This window comes from Nomascus leucogenys, chromosome 5 (assembly GCF_006542625.1).
Source record: "Nomascus leucogenys isolate Asia chromosome 5, Asia_NLE_v1, whole genome shotgun sequence".
Taxonomy (NCBI): domain Eukaryota; kingdom Metazoa; phylum Chordata; class Mammalia; order Primates; family Hylobatidae; genus Nomascus; species Nomascus leucogenys.
Window position 1 is genome coordinate 28,875,717 of NC_044385.1, and position 24,211 is coordinate 28,899,927.

Consider the following 24,211-nt stretch of genomic DNA (forward strand, 5'->3'; position numbering starts at 1 on the left):
TAAATATAACTAACTGTAATATAAATCGTAAAGTATAAACTGAAATACCAAACTTTTATCAGCTTACGGAGTCTTTCAGTGTTGCTGCAAGGCAGCACTGATTAAAAGACTTAAAGCAACCTATACAACTCTTTCTGCTTACATCAAATGAAAAGTAAAAGTGACTAAATGCAAGAACTTAACAAAAACTGCATGATGCAAGGAAACAAACAGTCCCCACCTTCCTTGGCCTAGTTTTACACAAATATTGAATTGAAACCATAAAGAAGCAGTCTGTGTCCATTTTGAAGGTGAAGACAACCCTTAAAAATGTTAATCAGCTTTCATTTCAAAGTGCAAACATACATTGGCAGCCACTGAACACTTAAAAAGAAGGTTTGGAATTACACATTCACTTCATTTCATTTGCTGGGGTGGGAGATAATTAAAATCAAACCATAAAGAAAGAAACAATATAGTCTCATCTATATTTAATAATCAACAATAGTTGATTTCATTGCTTTCCCTAACAAGAAAGTTCGGTTTTCATTTTAACTCAGTCTCACCTAAATTTTACAAAGTTCTTGGCCAGGTGCGGTGGCTCACGCCTGTAATCCCAGCACTTTGGGAGGCCGAGGCAGGTGGATCACGAGGTCAGACGATCGAGACCATCCTGGCTAACACAGTGAAGCCCCGTCTCTACTAAAAATACAAAAAATTAGCCGGGCATGGTGGCAGGCACCTGTAGTCCCAGCTCCTTGGGAGGCTGAGGCAGGAGAATGACGTGAACCTGGGAGGCGGAGCTTGCAGTGAGCCGAGATCATGCCACTGCACTCCAGCCTGGGCGACAGAATAAGACTTCCTCTTAAAAAAAAAAAGTTCTTAACATTGACTAAATTCATCTTAATATCTTTGCTGTTAAAAATTTTCAGTAAGCTATTTGCAATTGTAGTTAAAAACATACTTTATGGCTTCAATTTTTTTCGCCCACTGATTTTTTTGTTTGTTTTGTTTTAATTTCATTTACTGCCCCTGAGATAGGAGCTATGAAGAGTGGGCAGAATGGGGTGGAAAACAACTTTATTTCATAATAAACGTTTATGGCAAAATGTGGACATATGTACCCGATACATATGACCTTGTTCAAAGTGGTTGTATTTGGTGGTTTCTATTATTATACATCTTGTTATCCATACATTCAGTTCTTAATTCAACATTGATTTTCCTCAACATTTAAATTCTCTTAAGAACTCTAAGTAAGTTAAAGTTAACTAAAGTACCTGAAAAGTCAAATGTAACACTTCAGGGAGCCTTTTGACAGTGCTCTATTCATTTTCATAGTAAATTAGTTGTTTGAAATATTCAGATACGCTCTGCCAATTAGTCTCTTAAAACACATTTTATCTGCTATATTATATAGCATATAAATGAAAATCCAGATTTATAAAAAATTAGCAGAGCTATGAATTCAATTGAAAAACAGATACCAATGTCTTCCTGATACCACAAATTCACTAAAAAAGCTTAAATAAGAAAACATATGTAAAAGTGCTTTGCAAAACTATGAAATGCTATATAAACAAAACAAAGCTGCATCTAGTAAGGAATGTGCACACTATCAATCTACTGAACTCAACAAACAATTTAGAAATAGATTGGTCCCATCAGACCCCCTTGGAGAAACAGGTGATTCTAGGTCTGGGACACAGAAAGCACAAGGTTTGGGCTGGACATCCTGTCCCAGAATGCAAGGAATCACTCAAAGAAAATGAGGTCATGCCAAAAGGACACATGAGCCAGTTTACACAGGTTCTCACAGCCACATTTGCAAACTTGAGCAACAAAAAGTATAATGACACTCATTCACCGTAAACACTGAATAAAAATCCCTATGTCTATGACATTTTAAAAAGACAAACAAGTTGGGCACAGTGGCTCACGTCTGTAATCCCAGCACTTTGGGAGGCTGAGGTGGGTGGATCCGCTGAGGTCAGGAGTTCGAGACTAGCCTGGCCAACGTGGTGAAACCCCATCTCTACTAAAAATACAAAAATTAGCTAAGCATGGTGGTGGGCGCCTGTAATCCCAGCTACTCAGGAGGCTGAGGTAGAAGAATCGCTTGAACCCGGGAGGCGGAGGTTGCAGTGAGCCGAGATCGCACCATTGCACTGCAGCTTCGGCGACAAGAATGAGACTCCATCTCAAAAAAAAAACAAAAAAAAAAGACAAGAGAAGGAAGAAGAGAGGAAGGCTCAAGTGCCCGCACTGGAGGTGACTATTAAACTCCTTACTCTGGAAAACCATAATTAAAAGGGATGAAACATCAACCCCTATCTTTAGGAACTTTAATTCATCTCCTGAAAAATTTCAGCTAATAAATTAGAAAACAAATGAGAAAATCACCATTCTGTAATCTCAAATCATTTAAATGTTTTAGGCAAGGATCACTAATTGATGGTAAAAGGCAAAAGATGGAGACAGGTATACTTGCTCCTGTGAAACTATTTGTCCCAGAAATTACTTTCTAACTGGGGGGTGGAGAGGGTGCACCTTTAATAAAAAAAAAAAAGTATTTATTTTCACTTTTACCAAGTGGAAACTGGCATCACTAGCATGAAACATTCTGATAATGTGTCTCCTGATGTGTTACAATAGCAAGTACATAGTATAAGCTATCACACATATGATATAATTATGGCAAAAAAAGTTTAACTTAAATCTCAGCAAGCCTTTAGTCCTAACTTCTAGCTTACAGGAAAAAGGCATAGAACAAGATAAATGACACCATAATGAAATAATCAGACAAATTCATAAACCTGGATTCATTATTCATTCTTCAAGACAACTGGCCTGGATTCATTATTCATTCTTCAAGACAACTGGCTTGTCTCTTTAAAAAGCTAGTCTTTAAAAGAAAAAAAAAAGAAAGGCAAGGGATTGGTCTAGAATAAAAGAGAACAAGACAGAATCAAATGTAATGGGTGAGCCTTAATTGAATTCTGGTTCTCAAAAAGTTACAAAAAAAAATCTTTTAATTGTATGGTATATGAACATCATACCTCAATAAAGCTGATTTTTTTTAAAAAAAGAGAATCTTCGGGGCACAGGTGGGTAATACTTTCAAATAATCAACCTAAACAAACAAAAACTAGATGGAGACAAAGGCAGATAGCTATTAAAACAAACACCGTAAGTGTTAAAAACTTTTAAACCTAAGTAGAAATATAGAAATATAGGTGTTTATACTACTATTCTTTGTAATTTTCTTCCTGTTTGAAAATTTTCATAAAAGAGCTGGGAGTTCAGGCCTGTAATCCCAGCACTTTGGGGGGCTGAGGTGGAAGAATCACTTGAGCCCAGGAATTCAAGATCAGCCTGGGCAACATGATGAGACCCCCATCTCTAGAAAAAAAATTTTTAAATCAACCAGGCCTAATGGTGCCTGTGGCTCTAGCTACTCGGGAGGCTGAGGAGGGAGGATCACTTGAGCCCAGGAGGTTGAGGCTGCAGTGAGCTGTGATCACACCACTATACTCAAGCCAGAGTGACACAGCAAGACCCTGTCTTTAATTAAAAAAAAAACAAAAAGCAAAAAACAAAACAAAGGGGGTGGGGCATGGGGGAAGATTCTAAAATCTGTATTAGACCCACAATCATCAAATACATGATGCATTTGATTTCTAGTAAATTTTAATTCCTTGACAAATGAAGAGAAAGTCAATTCTAACTTGAATTTATAAATAATTTTCTAAGTTAGTTTTAGAGCTTCATAACTTGAAAATGTCTTACTATGGTTAACATTTTATCTTATGTAACAGTTTTGAGAAATCAGATTTTAAAATGTGTCAGTCTTCATTATGCTTTACATCAAATGAGCAGCATGAGAGACCTAGGAAAAAGCAGAATGCAAGCTGCTTCCTTCACCATTCTCTTCCTAGTCTTGCTGATACTGTGGCTTATCAGCCAGCCACAGTTCTTCCAGCTCATCTGGGTGAGAGAAGGAAGAGAAGTTTTCTATTGGAAATGGAATTATGCAAAAACATCTGCCACAGCATCTGGCACAAAGCACACACTAGTAAGTGCCCTCTCAGTCCTTCTACTCACTATCCTTACTTGCTGATGCCGAGTCATTGTGTATCACATAATCCCCAACTTAGGAAAGGTATAATCTTCTAATGATGATCTGCACATTATTCACAAAGATGAGGATATTCAAATAGTATGACAGCACCCCCATAAAAACCAAACTTGTCTTAATAAGTAAATTCTTGTAAGTAATATAGTTAGTTCAACCATAACTGGAAACGGGGAACAAGAGAAAGTGGACACATTTCTAGTTCCTTCAAATCTAGTTTTACATTTTCTAAGAATTATGCATTACTAGAGCCATCACACCTAAAGTGAGTGAGAATGTCCAAATCTAAATATAATTTTAATCAAATTATTGGAAGGTTTTTGGATTATTCAATAATTCAGATAAAAAGTAGTAATAGTTCCCTTTCAAATTGGTTTCCAACTTTGGAATTCATCTTTGACTACAATTTTTAGAGAAAAAATAAGCACTAATATAAGGAACTCGTTTTGATGGCATGCAATGCAAAATAAAAATTATTGCAAACATTTATTTTTTATTTTTTTTTTTTTTTGAGACGGAGTCTCGCTCTGTCGCCCAGGCTGGAGTGCAGTGGCGCAATCTCGGCTCACTGCAAGCTCCGCCTCCCCGGTTCACGCCATTCTCCTGCCTCAGCCTCTCCGAGTAGCTGGGACTACAGGCGCCCGCCACCACGCCCGGCTAATTTTTTGTATTTTTAGTAGAGACGGGGTTTCACCGTGGTCTCGATCTCCTGACCTCGTGATCCGCCCACCTCGGCCTCCCAAAGTGCTGGGATTACAAGCGTGAGCCACCGCGCCCGGCCTATTGCAAACATTTATATAGCACTTACTATGTGCTAAGCATCATTCTAAGTGCTTTATGTATATTAAATTAATTGACTCTCACAACATCCCTATGAGGTAGGGACTGTTATTACTATATATATAACAGGCATTTTGAATTCAGGCAGTCTGGTTCTAGAATCTGTGGCTTTAGTACTATGTGTTATATATCCCCACAAATGGTCTCAACTGCCTACTACTCAAAAATGGCAATTTTTACCAAGACGCAATAAACTATTATTCTGATTTTTAAAAATGCATTATAGGTGCTAGCACATAAGACTGATGTCTTAATATAATGCATTTTTAAAAGTCAAATGCGTAAGACTCATCTGTGCAGGGTAATTTTTTTTTAAAGCCTCAACCTCACTAAAGAAAATCCAATACAGGCAGCCACTTCAAATAGCACATTTCTTCATATGGGGCAAAAAGATGTATGGCACCATTAATTTTAATTTAACAGTAACTAAAGATTTCTACAGCAGTTCTGTAATAACTAGTCCTTATTCTTCACTAATATCCATATTCTCCATAAGTCAAAATGCTGCATGTGCCATATTGCCAAACCTAAGTTCATTTTGATTAAAACTGTTGTTCAAATCAGAAACCACCCTACATTAAAACTAAATAGCATATTTTAAAAGACATAAATACAATGGGAAACTGGCTTAAAACCATTCCCATCAACAGTAATATGTATAATCCTGCTTGTTCTCATTTCAAACATGGAGTCTCACTTTTGCCTAAGCTCTATTTAGGCATTTTCAATAAATAAACATTAAGCTGAATTATTTACAAAATTAGGATTCCACACATTCCTGTTAGAGAGCTTTATGTGAGAGTAAAACACTGTTGTCCTGCAATGCAGGGGCAATCTAAGGACAGCATCCTTCTCTACCCCCTTGCCTGCCCTCCACACCCCAACTTGATTTAAAAGCTAAATCCTGGCCAGGCATGGTGGCTCAAGCCTGTAATCCCAGCACTTTGGGAGGCCGAGGTCGGAGGATCACTTGAGGCCAGGAGTTTGAGGAGACCAGCCTGGCCAACATGGCAAAACCCCATCTCTACTAAAAATACTATAAAAAAAAAAAAAAATCCAGGCTTGGTGGCATGCGCCTGTAATCTCAGCTACTCAGGAGGCTGAGGCATGAGAATTGCTTGAACCTGGGAGGCGGAGGTTGCAGTAAGCCAAGATTGCGACTCTGCACTCCGACCTGGGCGACAGAGTGAGATCCTGCCTCAGAAAAACCAAAAGTAAATCCTGAAAATTGCCAGAGGCCCACCAAGGGACCTGGGTGAGGAAGTCCTCCTTTCCTAGGCTTCTGTCTTTAGAAGCAAGAATTCAGCAGATCTAAGAATCGGAAGAAACACACATTTTTAAAAGTACATAGCAATTTGGAGTCTGGGTCTAAGTTGTAAGATACCAAAGAGGCCAGGTATTTCAAAAGCATTCTCACCACTAATTATTTACCTATGAAGAAATTACAAGGTTGCCATTTATGATAAATAATTGAGAAATAGAGGAGTACCTACCTTATCTCTATGTTTGACATTTAAAGTGCTCATACCACAAAATCAGAAAAAATAAATAAATACCTGGACTCTTCCCAGTAACACTTTTTCCTAAGGACTTCTATTAAAAATTATTGTCCAGCAATCACTAAGGAAATCACTTTCTTTTTTTTTTTTTTTTGAGACGGAGCCTTGCTCTGTCACCAGGCTGGAGTGCAGTGGCGCAATCTCAGCACACTGCTACCTCCATCTCCCAGGTTCAAGCAATTCTCCTGCCTCAGCCTCCCAAGTAGCTGGGATTACAGGTCCCCACCACCACGCCTGGCTAATTTTTGTATTTTTAGTAGAGACAGGGTTTCACCATGTTGGCCAGGATGGTCTCGATCTCCTGACCTTGTGATCACCCCGCCTCAGCCTCCCAAAGTGCTGGGATTACAGATGTGAGCCACCATGCCCTGCCAAAAAATCATTTTCTAACAGAAACCAGCTAGCATTTTCCCTTACTATAAAATTATAATTTCAGTTTCATTATTAAAAAAAAAAACCTGAAATTGATATATTGGCAATTTCAAATAAATGAAAACCTTGTAGAAAGTCTGTAATTCAAGAGTACAAGTAAAGCCAATGCTTTCCTAACAGCAGCCAATATATTCTCCTTAGAGACATAGATTTAACATCACATCCACTTCTGTCGGCCTTTAGAGTAACAGAATTAAATTCCAAGAAAACTGATTGAATTTTAGTCGGCTTTTCAAGAAAACAGCAAAAGGAATAATTACAACTTTGAAAGCTAAGGAAAAAAAATTAATGCCTCTACATTAATAAAATCTTGATTAACATACTAAGAAACAAATCACTCTAGATAGAAACATGTTTTGAATAGAGGAACAGAGGTATTAATCCTTTAAGAGTTAAAGCTTAAATTTTTTATAAAACTTTTCTTAAAAAACATGTTTTTGTTGCTTCCTTAAACAGTGTTCTAAATACAATGTAATATTTTTAAAAATCACTCAGGGTAACCAGGCATGGTGGCTCATGCCTGTAATCCCAGCACTTTGGGAGGCCTAGGTAGGTGGATCACTTTAACCCAGGAGTTCAAGACCAGGCTGGGCAGCATAGCAAGATCCCATCTCTTTAAAAATAATAAAATAACAAAACATAAAATAAAAATCACTCAGGGTCAACATCAAGATATTGGTCAATATGCCTTGCCACATGTTGGTATATAATTGGGATGATGCTTCCTGTATTTGATCAAAGAGAGGAATTACAGCTTCTGGATTAGGGAATTCCTTCCAAATAACTGATAATTAGTTATCTAAGCCTAGAAGATATTACATTTATCCACGTGAAAAACTCTCTAAAATAGACTATTCATCTTCCCTGACTCAGTAAACAAGTTAATCGTTCTTAAAGATTCAGGAACCCTACTAAGACATACAGGACTCACCAGCGCCTGCCCCAGGTGGCCTCACCATACTCTGCTATTCTGGTTGCCTCCTTGTTTCTGGTCATGCTATTTCCTGTACTAACCAAACGCTTCTGCCACACTGTTTCTGTTAACCTGATCTTTACTGTCATCCTTCTCATTTCTGATTATAACCTGAAGCAGTCACTGCCTCCAAAAATCTTTACCTCGCAGACATGTTCCATATTTTATATTCTCTATTTTGGTGAAAGCTGTCACCATTTCTGAGTCTCTCAAGTTGTAAACCTCTGAGTTATTAATAAATCCTCCCTCTCCCATATCCCTCTACATCATGTTAATCACAAATCAAGTCAATCTATACCTTAAAATTGCCTCTCTAATCTGATTCCTCTTTTCCCTTCACCCCAACCCACTTTACCCCACACAATCTTAGTTCACGTTCTCTCCCCTTGCTTTAATTATGGCAATTGTCTTGCACTAATTGGTCTTCTGACTTTTCCATCCTTCAGCCCTTCCTTTTCCTTAAAAATAATGAAATCTTCACTATCTGAGCAACAGATTCAATCATTCCCCAAACTTCAGCACTGCACAATATTACTCTGGTAACAAACCTCTACATGTACCTCCTTAGTCTAAAATAAAAGCTGAAATAAATCAAAAGAGAAAGACAGAAAAATCAAATCTGACCAGATCACTTACCTTATGGCATTGGCCTCCAAATGCGTAAGGAATAAAGTCCAGATTCCTCAAGATAGGACACTTCAAATCTAATGCCAACCTACTTCCTCAGAATCCCTTTTTCTAACTCCCCACTCATTAGCAAACATCCTACATTCCAACTTCCATGGAAGAAAACAGGAAAGAAAACTATAAGGAATCTGAAAAATTACAGAACTGGCAGGCTTTTTCCCCCTTACCATGTTTACTTCATGCCATTTTAAAAATCAAAGCTAAGTTTCTTATATTCTTCTAAAGTACATTCCTCCTGAGAGTCACATGTCCTATGAATATCCCCACATCACAATTTTTCCAACTTTACAATTTTCTAATTTCATGAGCAATATATGTACCACCCAGAACAGCTACTAAAACAATTTGGCAAAGAAGGTTCCTCTTCTCGTCTCTAAATGAAATATGTGGTGATCTGATTCATTCCATAGAACCAAATCTCCACTGAATTTAATATTCAACACTTTACCCCAAAGTTCTACTTATTGACTAAGAATCATTCTTTTTTTATATCTTCTCACATCCACTAACAGTATCTTTTTTCATAGCCCTATCTCACAAAAATATAAATAAAATAAAATTAGTGACTACCAATTACTCACTACAAATGTTTTAAGAACGGGGATAGAGGAGGTCTTAAAAGGTTCCAAAAAGAAAAGAATCAGAAAGCAGAACAGCACTGAACCTCTCAATGGCAAAAAAAAAAAAAAAAAAAAAAAAGAAAAAAAAAAATTTCTCTCAAACTTCTGAGAGAAAATCACTTTCCAACATGGATATCTATGTTCTATTAGTTTCCTGTGGCTGCCATAACAAATTGCTACAAACTAGGTAGCTGAAAACAAGAGCAATTTACTCTCTCACAGTTCTGGAGGCCCGATGCCCTTATCTGGCAAAGCCTCACTCCCTCTTGGGGCTTCAGGGGAGAACCCATCCCTTGCTGTCTCCTCCAGCTTCTGGTGTTTCTTGGCATTCTTTGACTTGCAGCCACATCACTCCCACCTATTCCTCCATGGTCACACTGCCTGCTCCACTTCTGTCTGTCAAATTTCTCCTATGTGTCTAAGAACACTTGTCACTAGTCTTAGGGCCTACCTGAATAATTCAAGATTACCTCTTCATCTCAAGATCATTAATTTAATTGCATCCACAAAAATCCTTTTCCAAATATTGGAAGCCATCTATCAGGCCAGCATATCAATAAAAAATAAGGACACCTATACTCTCTCCCAGAATGCTGATAACTGCACCATCACTAAAATGCAGGAGAAGGCCAAGAGAAAAGAAGACATTTAGTCCAAAAAAAACAGAGGATACTGCATAGGAGAAAGGCAAATGGAATTCCCAGGAAGGGGATAAAGCAATGTTGCAAAATGACAGCGCATAGCAGGTAAAGAACAACCAGTTTAGATAGTAGCAGCAGGATGACCACAAGAAATATACTACTGAGAAGGGTTTAACAGTTCTTTTGAAGAGTGTGGAAGGATTTTGGCATATACAAAACTAAAGGAAAAAAAAGGCAAGTGATAACTCCAGGAAAAATAAAAATTGTAACAAAGCTGAAGAAAGTAAGTATTATTATTGTATAGTATTTTGCTCAGCAGTGAACAATATTCACATTGAATACTAGTATTCAATCTAGTATAAGAAATTTTAATATACTATGTTGGAAGGACAGAATGTGGAGAGGTGTGAGGAAAGCCAACTTTATCTTCCATAAAAGATAGTATCTAGTATTGATAAAGAAACAGTGTAGATATTATTTAAGATATGGAGGTAAATACCAGAAGAAAGTACTCAGAGTTGCCAAGGTGTAGAGAAGAATGGAAGAAGGCAATGGTTATTTTATTTAATCATAAATTCACTTTTCATACTGTGCTCCTATTGCTTTGATAATAAAATCCTAATGCAGAAAAGACTCTAAGAAAAATGACTTGTTCGGCCGGGAATGGTGGCTCATGCCTGTAATCCCAGCACTTTGGGAGGCCGAGGCAGGCAGATCACCTGAGGTCAGGAGTTCGTGACCAGCCTGGTCAACATGGTGAAACCCTGTCTCTACTAAAAATACAAAAATTAGCTGGGCATGGTGGTGCACGCCTGTAATCCCAGCTACTCGGGAGGCTGAGACAGGAGAATCGCTTGAACCCAGGAGGCAGAGGTTGCAATGAGCTGAGATTGCTCCACTGCACTCCCGCCTGGGCAACACAGCGAGACTTTGCCTCAAAAAAAAAAAAAGAAAGAAAGAAAAAGAAAAATGACTTGTTCAGGCCCTATCACAGTTAAAAAACATTTGTCACAATGTCTGTTTCTTATACCTTGAAGAAATATGAAATTTCTATAACAATTATTTTTAAAAAAAAAAGCGTTCTTTAAAATAAATTCCCAAGTCATGTGTACATTAGGAGAAAACAAAACCAAACACCAAAACCACTCCTAAAGTATGGTTAACTATAATGGGCTCAATGTATATAACCTATGTTATATTATTACAATTCTATCCATATTTAATATAAAACTCCTGCCTCTTTTGATTATTGAACATAAGACTTCAACATCAAAACTGAACAACACATATAACTGGGAAAAAGAATTGAAGTCATTAAAATGAAGATGTTTCCAAATTGGTAATCCTGATAGTTGCCAGTGAATCTAGTTTATATGTGGGTGGCCTCTAATTTTAGAGACTTCACAATATTAGGAATATTGAATTTAAAAATCTGTGCTCTGAATATCATTACAGCCCAGGGAAGGGACAACAATAAGATTTCTTTTGTTCCATTCTATGATGAGAGAAGGAACATCTATGAGGAAAGAGTACAATAGCTATGGTGCTAGGACAAGGTTAAATATAAGAAAAAAATGGCAAATATTACTTTCTACTTTCTTAATCTCTTCCTTTATTTAGCTCATTCATCAATGATTCATTTCTGAATAGCACTTTGGCATATCAAATCTATGGTCACCTTTGCCATCCTGCCTTCCCTTCAACTACCTTAAAAGTTCACCTATTTCAAGTAACAAAGTAACATACATAGATATAATGATCTATGCTCTAATAGTACACAGTTACTCTGAAATTCCCTTCACACAGGGGTAGCCACTTAATGTACATTTTGTTAGAGCTGGTGTAACTAATGTTAACATGTACTCGACATACTAATTTAGAATTTGCCTACTATCAAGTTAATCTTGCTTACTTATTTACTTGAAGTCATTTGTCCATCTTAATTGTAAGATTTTAAAGGACACAAGGATAACACCTGGTAGAAACAGGCACTTAATAAATATGTTTTTTTTTTTTTTTTTTTTTTTTGAGATGGAGTCTCGCTCTTGTTACCCAGGCTGGAGTGCAGTGGCACAATCTCGGCTCACTGCACCCTCCACCTCCCGGGTTCAAGCGATTCTCCTGCCTCAGCCTTCTGAGTAGCTGGGATTACAGGTGGGTGCCACCATGCCCAGCTAATTTTTGTATTTTTAGTAGAGACAGGGTTTCACCATGTTGGCCAGCCTGGTCTCGAACTCCTGACCTTGTGATCCACCTACCTTGCCCTCCCAAAGTGCTGGGATTACAGGCATGAGCCACTGCATCCGGCCAAGAAATATGTTTTATATCAATAACTGATCCAATGTCAAATAGTATAGTACTTTCATAGTTATTCAGATGCAAACTCAAGCAAAATTTTTTAAAAAGGAGTCTGTTTTTCCATAAATATGCAATCAAAATGAAAACACACATTTTTAAAAGAAAGAAATATGTCAGGGTATTGATGGCATGGGGCAGGGTGTTCTAGAAACAAATTACTTTTAGAGCAAAACCACTTTGGCTTAAGTCTCAAGCAATTTTTGACCTTGTCCCAGATTTACAAATACTGTGATCACTGAAGTAGAAAAAAAGAAAGTCAAGGGCAAGTGCAAATGGTAAGAAAAAAATACAATGCCAGTGGAAAGAATCTGTTGTGCATTTTCATAACTCATGAAAGAAATAATCCCAAAGCAAAAGTATGTGCTTCTATAAAATGTTATTTTGAAACTAATAGGAAAAAGAAAAAAAAAATAAGTCTCTTCATCATCCCACTAATTCTTTCTCATCCAATGTTGCTGAATCTTTCTCTAACTCTTACAGTAAAATGTTACTAGCGAGAATACAGCCTATTAAGGCTTTTGAACTAAAAAGTATAACTCCCCAAACACAGTGTTCATGTATTTACAAGTACTTCTGATAGACACTTTAAAATAGCACTAGTGAGAACTATTATTATATAGATATACAATTTGAGCCCTTTGATATTCAAGAAAGAGACAAGTAGATTCAAAAACTTTTGTCACTTAGGTAAAATATCAACTTCATCAAGAAACTTTAAAAAATGCTTCAACCCTAGGCTAGCACAAAATTCCTAAATGCTCTTCTTGCTCGGGTTTCAATTATTTTCCCAAACAAAAAAATTTATGACAGAAATTCTCATTTCCTGACAGATTAAAAGTACCTTTGGTTTTGGCAACAGAAATCAAGCCATCAAGATACAACTACATATTTTGCTTTTTTAAAACGACAACAACAGAAACCCACACCTTATAAAATTAAAGCACATCTCAAAACCTTTCACCTGGTACATTAAAAAGAAATTACTGGCTGGGCTCGGTGGCTCACACCTGGAATCCCAGCACTCTGGAAGGCCAAGGCGGGTGGATCACCTGAGGTGAGAAGTTCAAGACCAGCCTGGTCAACATGGTGAAACCCCGTCTCTACTAAAAATACAAAAATTAGCCGGAGGTGATGGCACGCGCCTGTAATCCCAGCTAATCGGGAGGCTGAGGCAGGAGAATTGCTTGAACCTGGGAGGCAGAGGTTTCAGTGAGCCGAGATTGCGCCACTGCACTCCAGCCTGGGCCAGGGAGCAAGACTCCATGAAAAAAAAAAAAAAGAAAAGAAACTACTGAGGGAGCTGGAGAAGCAAAGTTCTCATGCCAAAGGTCATAGAAAGTATTTATGCTCTTAATCTCTCAACCAAACATCACTAAAGATGCCTCAATGCAAGAATGACTTTCTACCATTATTTCCTAAAACTCGCTGACTCTTCATATTTTATAAGTTACATACCATCTATGGGTAAAGTCTGAAATTAAAGCTGTGGCCCACACAGGCGTCTATTCTCCAAAATGTGCAAAATGGCAGGATTTCAGATAGGAGAGAGGCAAACCCTATCTCTAAAGGTTGTGGGCATGGAGGAATTTTAATAAAATCCAGGAAAAAAAAAAAACAAAACCCTGTAATTCTATAGTCTGGTTTTCCATCTCAAGACTCTAGTTTTAGAGCTGAAAGTCTGATACACTGAATCCTATATAAAAGTTTTTACCTGTTTGGGTTTTGGTTTCTTCGTGCTTGAAGTAGTCTCATTTGTACTTCCATCCATCCCTCTCAAAACACTGATGAAATCTTTCTTGGAAACAGTTGATATCAACTTAGCACGCTTTCTCATAGAACTTCCAGCTTCCTTAACCTTTTCATCAACGTTCTTTTGATGTTTCTGAACAGCATTAAATAATTGCACCACACCCCTGTAGAATATAAAATAACCAGAACGATATATTAAATAATTACACTAGAATACAAACTCTGAGGATAGGAAAAATGTATTTTCACTGTCCAGAAAAGAGGCAAGCATTTAACAAGTACTCAAAGGAAAGAGCTGAATGAGTGGTTAAATACATTTGATAAATACATCTGAAAAATGAATATACATTTCAATGAATGAATATAAATTTCTAAACAGATAACAAATGTGGATTGGTACATAACTTTGTGCTTCACTCCAAGAAAGATTTTTCTGGATCTCAATTTCATCTGTAAATTGGAAAAATTATACCTGAGTAGCTTAAAAAGTATTTAGCTATGTTATCTGCAACTCCTGTGTTATGAAACCATTTTAAAATCCTACTTTAAAAAATACTTATTTTAAAAACTATGTTCTGTATTTGAGTTCATTCAAAGATAAATTCTGAAAATTAAGACCTGCAGCATCCAATACAGGAGCCACAAGCCACATGTGGCTAGTGAGCACTTGAAATGTGACTGGTCTGAATTGCCATGTGCTGTAAATGAAAATACACACCAGATTTCAAAGACTCAGTATGAAAAATAGAATCCTTAAATATCATTAACAATTGCTTCATACTGACTACATGATGAATATTTTCAATACAGAGTTAAATAAAATATTACTGAAATTAATTTCACCTCTTTCATTTTACACTTCTCATTGTGGCTATGAGAACATTTTAAATTACATATTAAATTACAAATGAATGTAGCTCACATTCATTTCTCCTGGATAGCACTGATTTAGACCGTTAAGATCCCTTCCAGCTCTAAAATTCTGTAATCTATGAATTTTCTTGGTCTAATAAGAGGCAATCTGCCTCTTCCGATAATTATTGGGCCTTGAGCATCCCTGCATATGGTTGCTGGATTTTTCAAGAATGAATGCACCTGACTGCTCTTTATCCAGGCCATTTCTCAGGGTTGTGTTTGTAGGAAGTGACCTTGAGGGATGAGGTAACGTCTCCCCCCAGACAAAGAGCAGGCTTGTTACCAATCAGTATAAAAGTGATAGATTCCCAAGCACAGTGTTCCAGTTCTTATAACACAACATACTGCACGTGCGGGCATCCATCTGGGACACCTGCACTCCCTCTATGGGACAAAGGAAACAGTGGGAACATGAAGCTCTGCTACTGCTTTTGCCATGAGTAATAAAGTCCTTTGTCTTTGATCCAAAGTGTCTTGTCTTCTACCAGTATCCAGGAAACTTTAACAGGCTAGCTTATGAGCTTATAAGGAGAGTAAAATTCCAGACCCTTCACAGTAGTGACAGGACCAGGGTGAGGAAAGGGAGGTGCCTATGACATAAAATTTAAGGAGGCACTCACTCTCATGTACTGAGCCTGTACTTTTCTAAGTTCTGTATATGTATTAATCCATTTAATTATCAAAGAAACCCTATAGGCTAGGTATATTATCCTCTACTTACAGATAAACTGAGAGAAAAAGAAATCAAGTAGCATGCCCAGGAACACACTGCTAGTAAGAGCCAGTACTATGATTTGAACCTAGCAGTCTGGCTCTATCACTCATGCCCTTATTCACCACACCACGCTATCACACTGTGTAACACCGAGATGGATTAGAAAATGACCAAAATAATTTAGGTAACAAGAATTTAAAAGTAATTCTGCTAAATATAACTGCTACATTCTTTAGTAGCAGCCCAAATGTTATCTCCTCTGTAATGCCTTCTCAAACTCTCCCAGACAATCTCCTGTTCTATGTTCCCAACACAAAGACATAATTCTATTCTCAGAGAGACTGTAATTCCTACAGATGACCAGGCAAGGACCACCCAGCAGCCACCATATCCTGTTTGTCTTTGGACACAGAGGGCATCGAGTAAATGTTTGGTGCCAATGATTAAATAAGCAGAGTAAAAAGATAGCACGAAATAGCTATAATGTGTAATGTATTATGCCATAAATATAATGCAAGATAAAAATCATCATCGAGTGCCATAAATTTAGACAAGCATCATAACAGAAATGCAGTAAGAGGTCTGATTACACAGTTCTCGTGACTATAAAAACAAGATGATCTGAAATAGGTTCTTACCAAATATACACTTAGCACATTATATTCTTGCCTCATGAGACCTGGAAAATCTTTGGTTGAATTCAGTGTTGAACAGGCAGGCTTAGATATGTATCACTTGGCTCTGAGAAGGCTGAGCTTAAGAATCAAATTGGGTCAAAAATAGAACCACTATGAAAGCTTTAGTATACTTATTTTTTAAAGGGCAAAAACACTACCTTACCTTGTTGCAATTCTCTGAAGATTTCTCTCTGTCTCTTTGTCTTGGACAACATCTGGCTTTACTCTGCACATCATTTCCCACTCCAGTCTCTTATCACGCTGCGTTATAAATATTGTTATGTGAAAGAATATTAGATATTTCTGAAAGTGCAGCAAACATTGGTATGATACTCTGTGAAAGGGTGAAGGTAATAAATCATTCTGGCTTAGCTTGTCAGGGACTTTTAAAAAAAACACAATTTTAGGGGTTCAGCTTGGAGAGCCTGTGGTTAGCACTCAGCGTGTCATGCGAGAGGCACAAAGTGAGTTTCTGTCAGGCCTTCTGACAGCGGGGCCTGGAGAGCTGCCAGCATATTTGGCCAGGCAGTACAAGATAGGGTGTGAGGGAGCCACATGCCTGCTCTGCCATCACCAGATCATCAGAGGGAAGCATAAGGAAGAATTCCAAACTACCCTCTTTGAAAATTATAAGTTTATCTTTACTTTCAGAAAATGACTTCCTCAGTCATCAGAATTATTATTAAGAAAATGTATCAGCTTTTAAAAGAAAGCATCGTATCCAGATACTTATACAATGACTATTTTTCTATGCACAAAATCATTTAAATCCATTTCTCCTCTCGTAGCATATCTGACCAATATTCTTGCCATATATGGTTTATCAGTTGTAAGCTATAGCAAACTGTACAGAAGCAGAAGGGGAGGTGAGAAATAAGAAAATTCCCTAGGTAACATAATTTAGTTTGAACTCGTCTTTAAATAGTATCCTGGTCCCAGGAATCTGATTTGATACACTGCTTGTTCATGTCTCCTTCCCAGGCCAAATATCAAATATAATGATATAATGAATTAATCACCAAGAAGCTGGCAAGCATCAAAACCAGTAATAAAGACGTTTTTATTAAAATTTCTTTTTTTATCTATGCCTTTACTCATCTATTTCTCATTTTGTATTAATGAAAGTGTCTAATGACAGTAAAACCAAATTCTTGCACTCACTATAAAGATTAGCCTGATAGCTTTCTAAAGAAATAGATTCTTCTCCTAACCAGACAATTCATTTTAGTGGTCATGAAATTCACTGTCAGATCATGACACGAATTTTTTTTAAAAATCTTACTTTTAAGTTTGAAAGAGTTAATTATATTCCGTACTCAAAGGACAATATGTATGCTTAATCCCGAAACACTTTTAACTCTGAAATTTATTTTTGTATTTATGATTAGAAATAAGTAGCTGATATACTGGAAAACCATAATAGTTAAGTTAGGAAATAATAATTTACATATACTTTCAAGAAATACACACAAAGAGCATTTGTAACTGCCATGTCTTGCTTCTGGTATCAATACATGCGCTTTCATGCATTATGGAGACAGTATCATCTCTAGCACTCAAAGCTTTGGCCTAGAGAAGAGTTACAGACTCATTCCTCTTGGCTTCAAAATGTTCTTACCCTCACTAGAACTCTGGGACCAGAGGAAACCAAAGATTCTGATATTTTTGAAGTTTCTTCTATAATTTGCCAGATAATAAACAAAGATTCAAATTTTCAGTTGAAAAGCTATCCATAAGATTTAAAGATAAAACTTATCTTAAATAAAGTACAATAAGAATATTGAATTAACAATAGAGTATGCTGTGTTTCTAAGAGCAATACTTAAAAATTTCCACCTTTCACACAGAGCAACCAGTATTAAGAACAAAGAAAACATTCATCTTGAAACAAGATAAGGAGATGGTAAACATAAAAGGAAATATATGTCAATTCAAACCTATGTTTCTTTCATTTTTACCTATGAAGTGACTTTGGGAATTAGTACTTCTATGCTGCCAGTACATTTGTAGAAAGTTATTTTTCTTTAATTAAAAAACATGCTTATTTTAGTAACCAAGTATTTTAGACAGAGATCATCAAGTACAGGTGACATGAAAACCTTATCATGGATTTTTAGCTTTTATAATACACAACAAATTTATGTACAACTTTTGGCCTTTAATTAATAGATTATACCTAGTCTAATGTCTATCATCAGTAGTTCAACAAAAGCATAATGAATTCAAATTCATCCAACACTGATTTGTATCTAACACTGAAATAATCCGTTTTCAGAACTACAACCAATCCTTGAGTTACGACATCGTCACAGATTCGTATTGTAAAATAAATTTTGGCAAAAAAAAAAAGTAACTAACATGCTTCTTAGTTCACAACCTAATAAAATCAGCATACAGACAACTAAAACAAATAAAATTGGCTCAGGAATCACTACCATGTGTATAATTACTTGATTTTAAAAAGATGTTTCCTCAGCGTTTACATTTCTATTACTTTGCCTTTGCACAGATGATTAAAAAGTGAACATGCTCAATGGAATAATTTAGACTAAATTCCTAAACATAACCTTAGTTATCCACCTTCACATAAAAACCATGTTAAAAACTGGAGCGTTAATTGGACAAACACTGCAAGAAACAGTTCGGTCAAGATAAGAGCTAGCCTAGACAAACAATCTAATCTACAAGACAACTGGTGGAACACACCTGTTTTATTTTCTCTAGTCTTTCTTGCTTTAACTTTTCTTTTTCCTTTTCCAGCTTCTTATTTTTGACCAGAATAGTAGGTTTACTTTCAGGAGTTTTCTTGTTGAGGACTTTAGCCATGGCATCTGCCCAGCCCATATTAGTCCCAACACTTGATTCTCCATCATTTTCATTTTCTTTGTCACAGGGCTCAGCATCACCCTCACTGTCAGCTTCCACTGCGTCATCATCAGAATAAAAGTGGTCCTTTTCTGATCCACAGCTTCCTATAGAACCTAAGAGTAAAAGCAAATTAAACTTTAATATCCTAGACAGAGGCTGCCAAGGCCCCCAGAACCCTTCCTGGAACTCTGTCTGTCCCCATTTTTGCAAGGGGGTACTTTTCTGAGTCCCACAGCTACAGTAATGATGAAGAGCAATAGGACCATCTATCCCATTGCCATCAGCTCCCAGAGACCTAGCCCAGCCACATATACAGGGGATGTCACAGCAGCTTCCAAACCCAGGACCCAGGCAGCAGAAACAAATCCAACAGCCTCTGCCACGTCCCTATTGTCAAAATGGTGACAAATGTTGACATGGAGTTGGTGCAAGGTATATTCAAGTACACGAACCTTAATTGTGTCACCAAACTAATGGAAGGGGCTATGAAGGCTATTAAAACAAGTAACAGAAAACTTTAATAAGAAAAAGGTACAGTATTATCAGAATAAATCTTCTAAGGGATTTGTCCCAGATATTTAAAATTCTGAATTTGTACGCAGAAAAAAAGCCTAAAACTAAAAATCAGCCTCATGTAAAAGAATTTGCATATAACATTAGAAAATTGGGCATTTTAACATTTTTGGAAAAAAAATTATCTAACGACGTGCCCAAGATACTAGATTCAACTGCAGCACTGAGTTACTGAATGAAAATACCAAGTTCTGATAGAAGATACAAATGTGTAAGTGTACCATTGAATTTTATCATGCAGAACCACCAAAAAAAGCACCTACAGGTTACCAGCAAACTAGTTCATCATTTAAAATTCAAATGGATGAGGAAGATTAGCAGAAACAATAGTCCAGAAGGTGGCTTGGCTTGCAAATCAACTTGCTGAGCAGCTCTTTCTCAACTTCTTAAATTAAGTGCACTTTAACAAGGAGAGCACAAGCACCCAGCATTGCATGCATGCATCTCTATGACCCAGAGCCGTCTGGAGAGCTTCTGTTCTTCAGAAACCTACAGAACTTATTAGGAAATACTTGGGAAGAAGACAATCATCCAATAGCTTAGTAACTTGGAGTGTTTTTTAATTAGCAGAAGAAGAGCTAACAAACAAGGCTGAGAAGTCAACAAAGAAGAAAACTCAGTAATATACAAACAGCTGCCATTTAGCAGTGATGTCTTTGGGTAAACAACTGCACTTTCTTTGGATGACTCCAAAACTAGTTGAATCTCAAAAGATTATTACAGAAAATGCCATTAGCTGAAACTTTTCCTATCAAAGTACCTCTACAAATGTAATAATATTAGTAGTTTAAGTATTTTTTTAAATATGGATATACTTGCATTAAGATAAAATACTATTTAACACTAGAAGAAAAAGGCCAAGGCATAAGCAGGTTTCCTGCTGCTCCTTACTTTACTCAATTCTGTTCCACCCACCCAGATCAGAACCTTCACTTAAATGCAGAGGATTAGAAAGCAATCCATATGCCAAAAGCACTGCAGCATTTCAGTGAGGCTGCTCTGAGTCCATTTACCCTTACCAAAGCCAAGCATCAGAATCATAACCGCTGCTTCTACCTTCTGAGAAGTCTATTGATTGAGTCTTGTTGTTGCTTCAAAATTGTCTTTTCTTCAACTCCCAGGCTCAGTAAATAATTTCAATAAAATGTTCATAATTTGCCTTTAAACATCCTCTTAGCCTTTTTATATCAGTTTATGGTTATGACCAAAGTAAATGGAAGACAGTGCATAGTCAAGTATTACCTTCTGAGTGATCCCCTCTACTCTCTTGACTTTAAGCCATAAAAAGATCTGACTTTTAGCAAGTGATTACAATACTTGCAATTTGGGCATTATTTTTGCATAATACCTATATTTTTTCAGTGCTGAAAATTCATGAAACAAAAATGATGCAAAACATTAATACATTTCAAGTAAAAATTAATAACAAATTAGAAAGTAGGAAATAAAAACATGCCTACATAAAAATGAACCTCGAGCATAAGTAAAAATAAAGTATCTTCAAACAATTGAATATTACATAACAAAGAACAATAACTTTCACATTTTTTAAAAGCATGATCTTAAAACATGAAGTGCCAACAGTATAAAAGAAAACGTTATAAAGACAAGAAATCACTTGCAATTCTATCATGCTAATAGAGCTGCATATTTCTTAAGAGAAAAAAATTAATGAAAACACTTAATTTGAAGCTTTTTCTGTATCTTATACGCTGGGTCAGTTTAAGAAATCTGAACACATTTGTGTCTCTAGGCTTTAACATACAAATATAGTTAATATATAAGAATCTTAGTATTGCCCATAACACTAAAAAAAAGGTATCTAAATTAAAAGCTGGCAGCACTATTAACCAATTCAATAAAAGACTGAATTATTTTATTCCAGGGCCACAAAATGTTTCCCCAGGAGGCATCTCCTAGGACCAGTGTACCCAGGAAAGTACACTGGAAAACAAAGTTTGAAGAATATAGTTAGCTGAAAGCTGTATTATTTTAATATTGCATATGTTTTACTTTTCAGAGTTAGTAGCATTACACAGACACTAATAACAAAATAAACAATTCTTAGAAAAAGTCCTTCCTGTAGTAAGTATTTAACTAAATGTAAGGAGGCAAGATGGCTTAAAAGTTTGGGTCAATAAAAAAATATCTTGGCGATTAAAAGCAGAAAAATCTTGACTAGCTCCTGGTAACATGTCAAAACTGCAACACTGACATCTAGTGTTTTGTCCTGATGTGTTCACACACAAATTGCTGCAGATTTCATGTTTTTCAATGGTACTGTAAAGGCAGCCAAAGCAAGCCAAAACATTTTCTGATGGTGTAACCCACTCCAGTTCTCCACTTCAAAACCATGGCTATTTTTCTTTGGTGCATTTCTTACTCCGCTTGACTACCACAACGTGCATAATATGAACACACAATAAATCCATGAAAAGTTTATAGCACCATTTTATACAACCTGCACTCACCCCACCAATTAAAAAAAAATCCAGAAGAACTCCCTTAAGTCATGGTTTTTATTTTATTATTTTCTTAAAGAAGCTCTATCTCAGAAGTTTTTAATCAGGCATTCACTGACAATGAAAATGAAGACATTTAATGTAAACAAATTAAAAATGCCAAAGTAATGAAGTCTCCCAGGATACTAAAAAAACAGGATTTACTTCTAGGATATCAAAGATTATCACTATGCAAATCAGAAAATAGAACTGGCTCAAAATATTATTATATCCTAATCAAATGAGGTTTTTTAAAAATTTTCCACTCACTGATCTGTAACAGCAGAAGCAGATATATCCAGGTGTCTAAGGGCATAGATGGAAATCACCAGACAAGTAAAAAATGCCTTTGAAGTCCTGTGTGTTGCCTTAAACATTAATTTTGCATTCTACTATAAAAATCTGGAACTTAAAGGACTACAAAGGATGCTTATTGAAGTAATGACTAAAAGTTCTAATCATGGCAGTGTTCTCTATTAAAGCTGCTCAGTAGCCACTAGCCACAAGAGCCTATTTAGCACTTCGAATGTGGCTAGCACAACTGAAGAACTGAATTTTTATTTTCTTTAATTACCTTAAATTTAAATCACATGTGGCTAGAGGCTACCATATTGAACAGAGCAGGGCTAAACCTCTGATGTACTGAGGTAGTCATAAGGCATTTCTTATCTCCTGCTGCCTTTTCCCCCAAACCTCCAGCTCCCTTTCAAACTTGCCATCTATTCCCTGACCCCAGATACGAATGGTTAGCTGCTGGCAGGAAAGTGAACCATTTTCCTTGGCCTGGGATAAAGTTTTAAGAATGCTCACAGTCCCTCAACATTCAATGAGCACTTATGAGTGATGGCCAAGAAAGGACAAAGGAAAAATCTAAATCTAGGTTTCTCTCCTTGAAGAACTCAGGAGTTTAGTAGGGTGGATAAATTACATAGCCAAATTGCAGTAGAACTTCTAGGTGTTCTTAAAGAGAAACAGCGAGGAAAGGGTGACCAGGGATATCTGGGATGGCTTAGAGAAAGTTTTACAAAGATGATATTCAAATTGTTTCTTAATGCAAGAATTTGAATGACAAAAGAAAAGAGGAAGCCAAGGAAGTAAGATTCCATAACCCAAGCCATTTGCTCAGATGGCAAGATCACTGAACCTAGAACCAAACACATCCTAGATTTGAGTCAGTGCTCTGTATGAAAATCAAAATTACTATTGTAATCATATTATTATTAGCACTCCAGGCGGAAGAAATCAGCATGTCCAAAGGGATGGGAATGTTAAAGATGATGAAATATTTATAAAATGACACCAAGTTGAGACTGGCTGAAACAAAAGATTTGAGAATTGGATGGTAAACATTGGGCATAAAGAAAGTAAGATTGAGATTTCATAAAAACGTGATTTATGATCTAAGAAATGCAATACACATCAATTCCAAGATTAAAACCAAGTAGTTTAAAAGTTCATACTCCGGGTGTGTGCTTCCAATAAAAGGCCAAATAGCTGGAATTTTTTCTCTTAGCACTTATCTTAAGTCCTTACTTTTAAAAGCATTCTCTATTATAGTTTTTCTTTTAAAATGTAAATACCACCTGAAAGTGGTAAGCCTATTGGTTAACCTTTAACTTCCTTCACACCTTTAAAATTTGCCCTAAGTCAAACAGAACTCCCGGTAAAAGCATGATTGAGGACAGTTAGTAGGGGACAATGAAGTAAGGCTACCAGGATTCAATTTCAACTCCAGACACTAATCTAAGTGGCTTTTCTGACATTAAGTCTTCTGCCTTAGTTTCTTCATCTGTAAAAATAGGAATAAAATGGTACTTCATTGGGTTTTCATAATTAAAATATATAAAGTTCTTTGAGTGCCTACCCCTTAGTAAGCACCACTTAAATGCTGATTACACACCACACACACATGCAGACATACACTCACAGACATACACAATGAGAATTTTTATGTGGCTGTGGTAGAGAAGGAGAAAGAAACAAGGCAGG

General features: G+C 36.6%; 1 protein-coding gene across 2 annotated transcripts in view; it reads right to left on the bottom strand.

Annotated features, from left to right (window-relative positions):
- The window catches only part of RRP15 (ribosomal RNA processing 15 homolog), a 51,073-nt gene that overhangs the window by 14,918 nt on the left and 11,944 nt on the right, over positions 1-24,211 (bottom strand). Inside the window, exons 2-5 of one of the 2 annotated variants that reach the window (XM_030812866.1) lie at positions 18,987-19,261; positions 16,444-16,541; positions 13,936-14,137; positions 3,829-3,966 (exon numbers count right to left, since the gene is read on the bottom strand). In XM_030812866.1, coding sequence (XP_030668726.1) covers positions 3,847-3,966; positions 13,936-14,137; positions 16,444-16,541; positions 18,987-19,261 — 695 coding nt within the window. In that variant the 3' untranslated portion in view covers positions 3,829-3,846. Of the gene's footprint in view, positions 1-3,828; positions 3,967-13,935; positions 14,138-16,443; positions 16,542-18,986; positions 19,262-24,211 lie in introns of those variants that run through there. The other variant, XM_012506460.2, reaches the window with a different exon arrangement.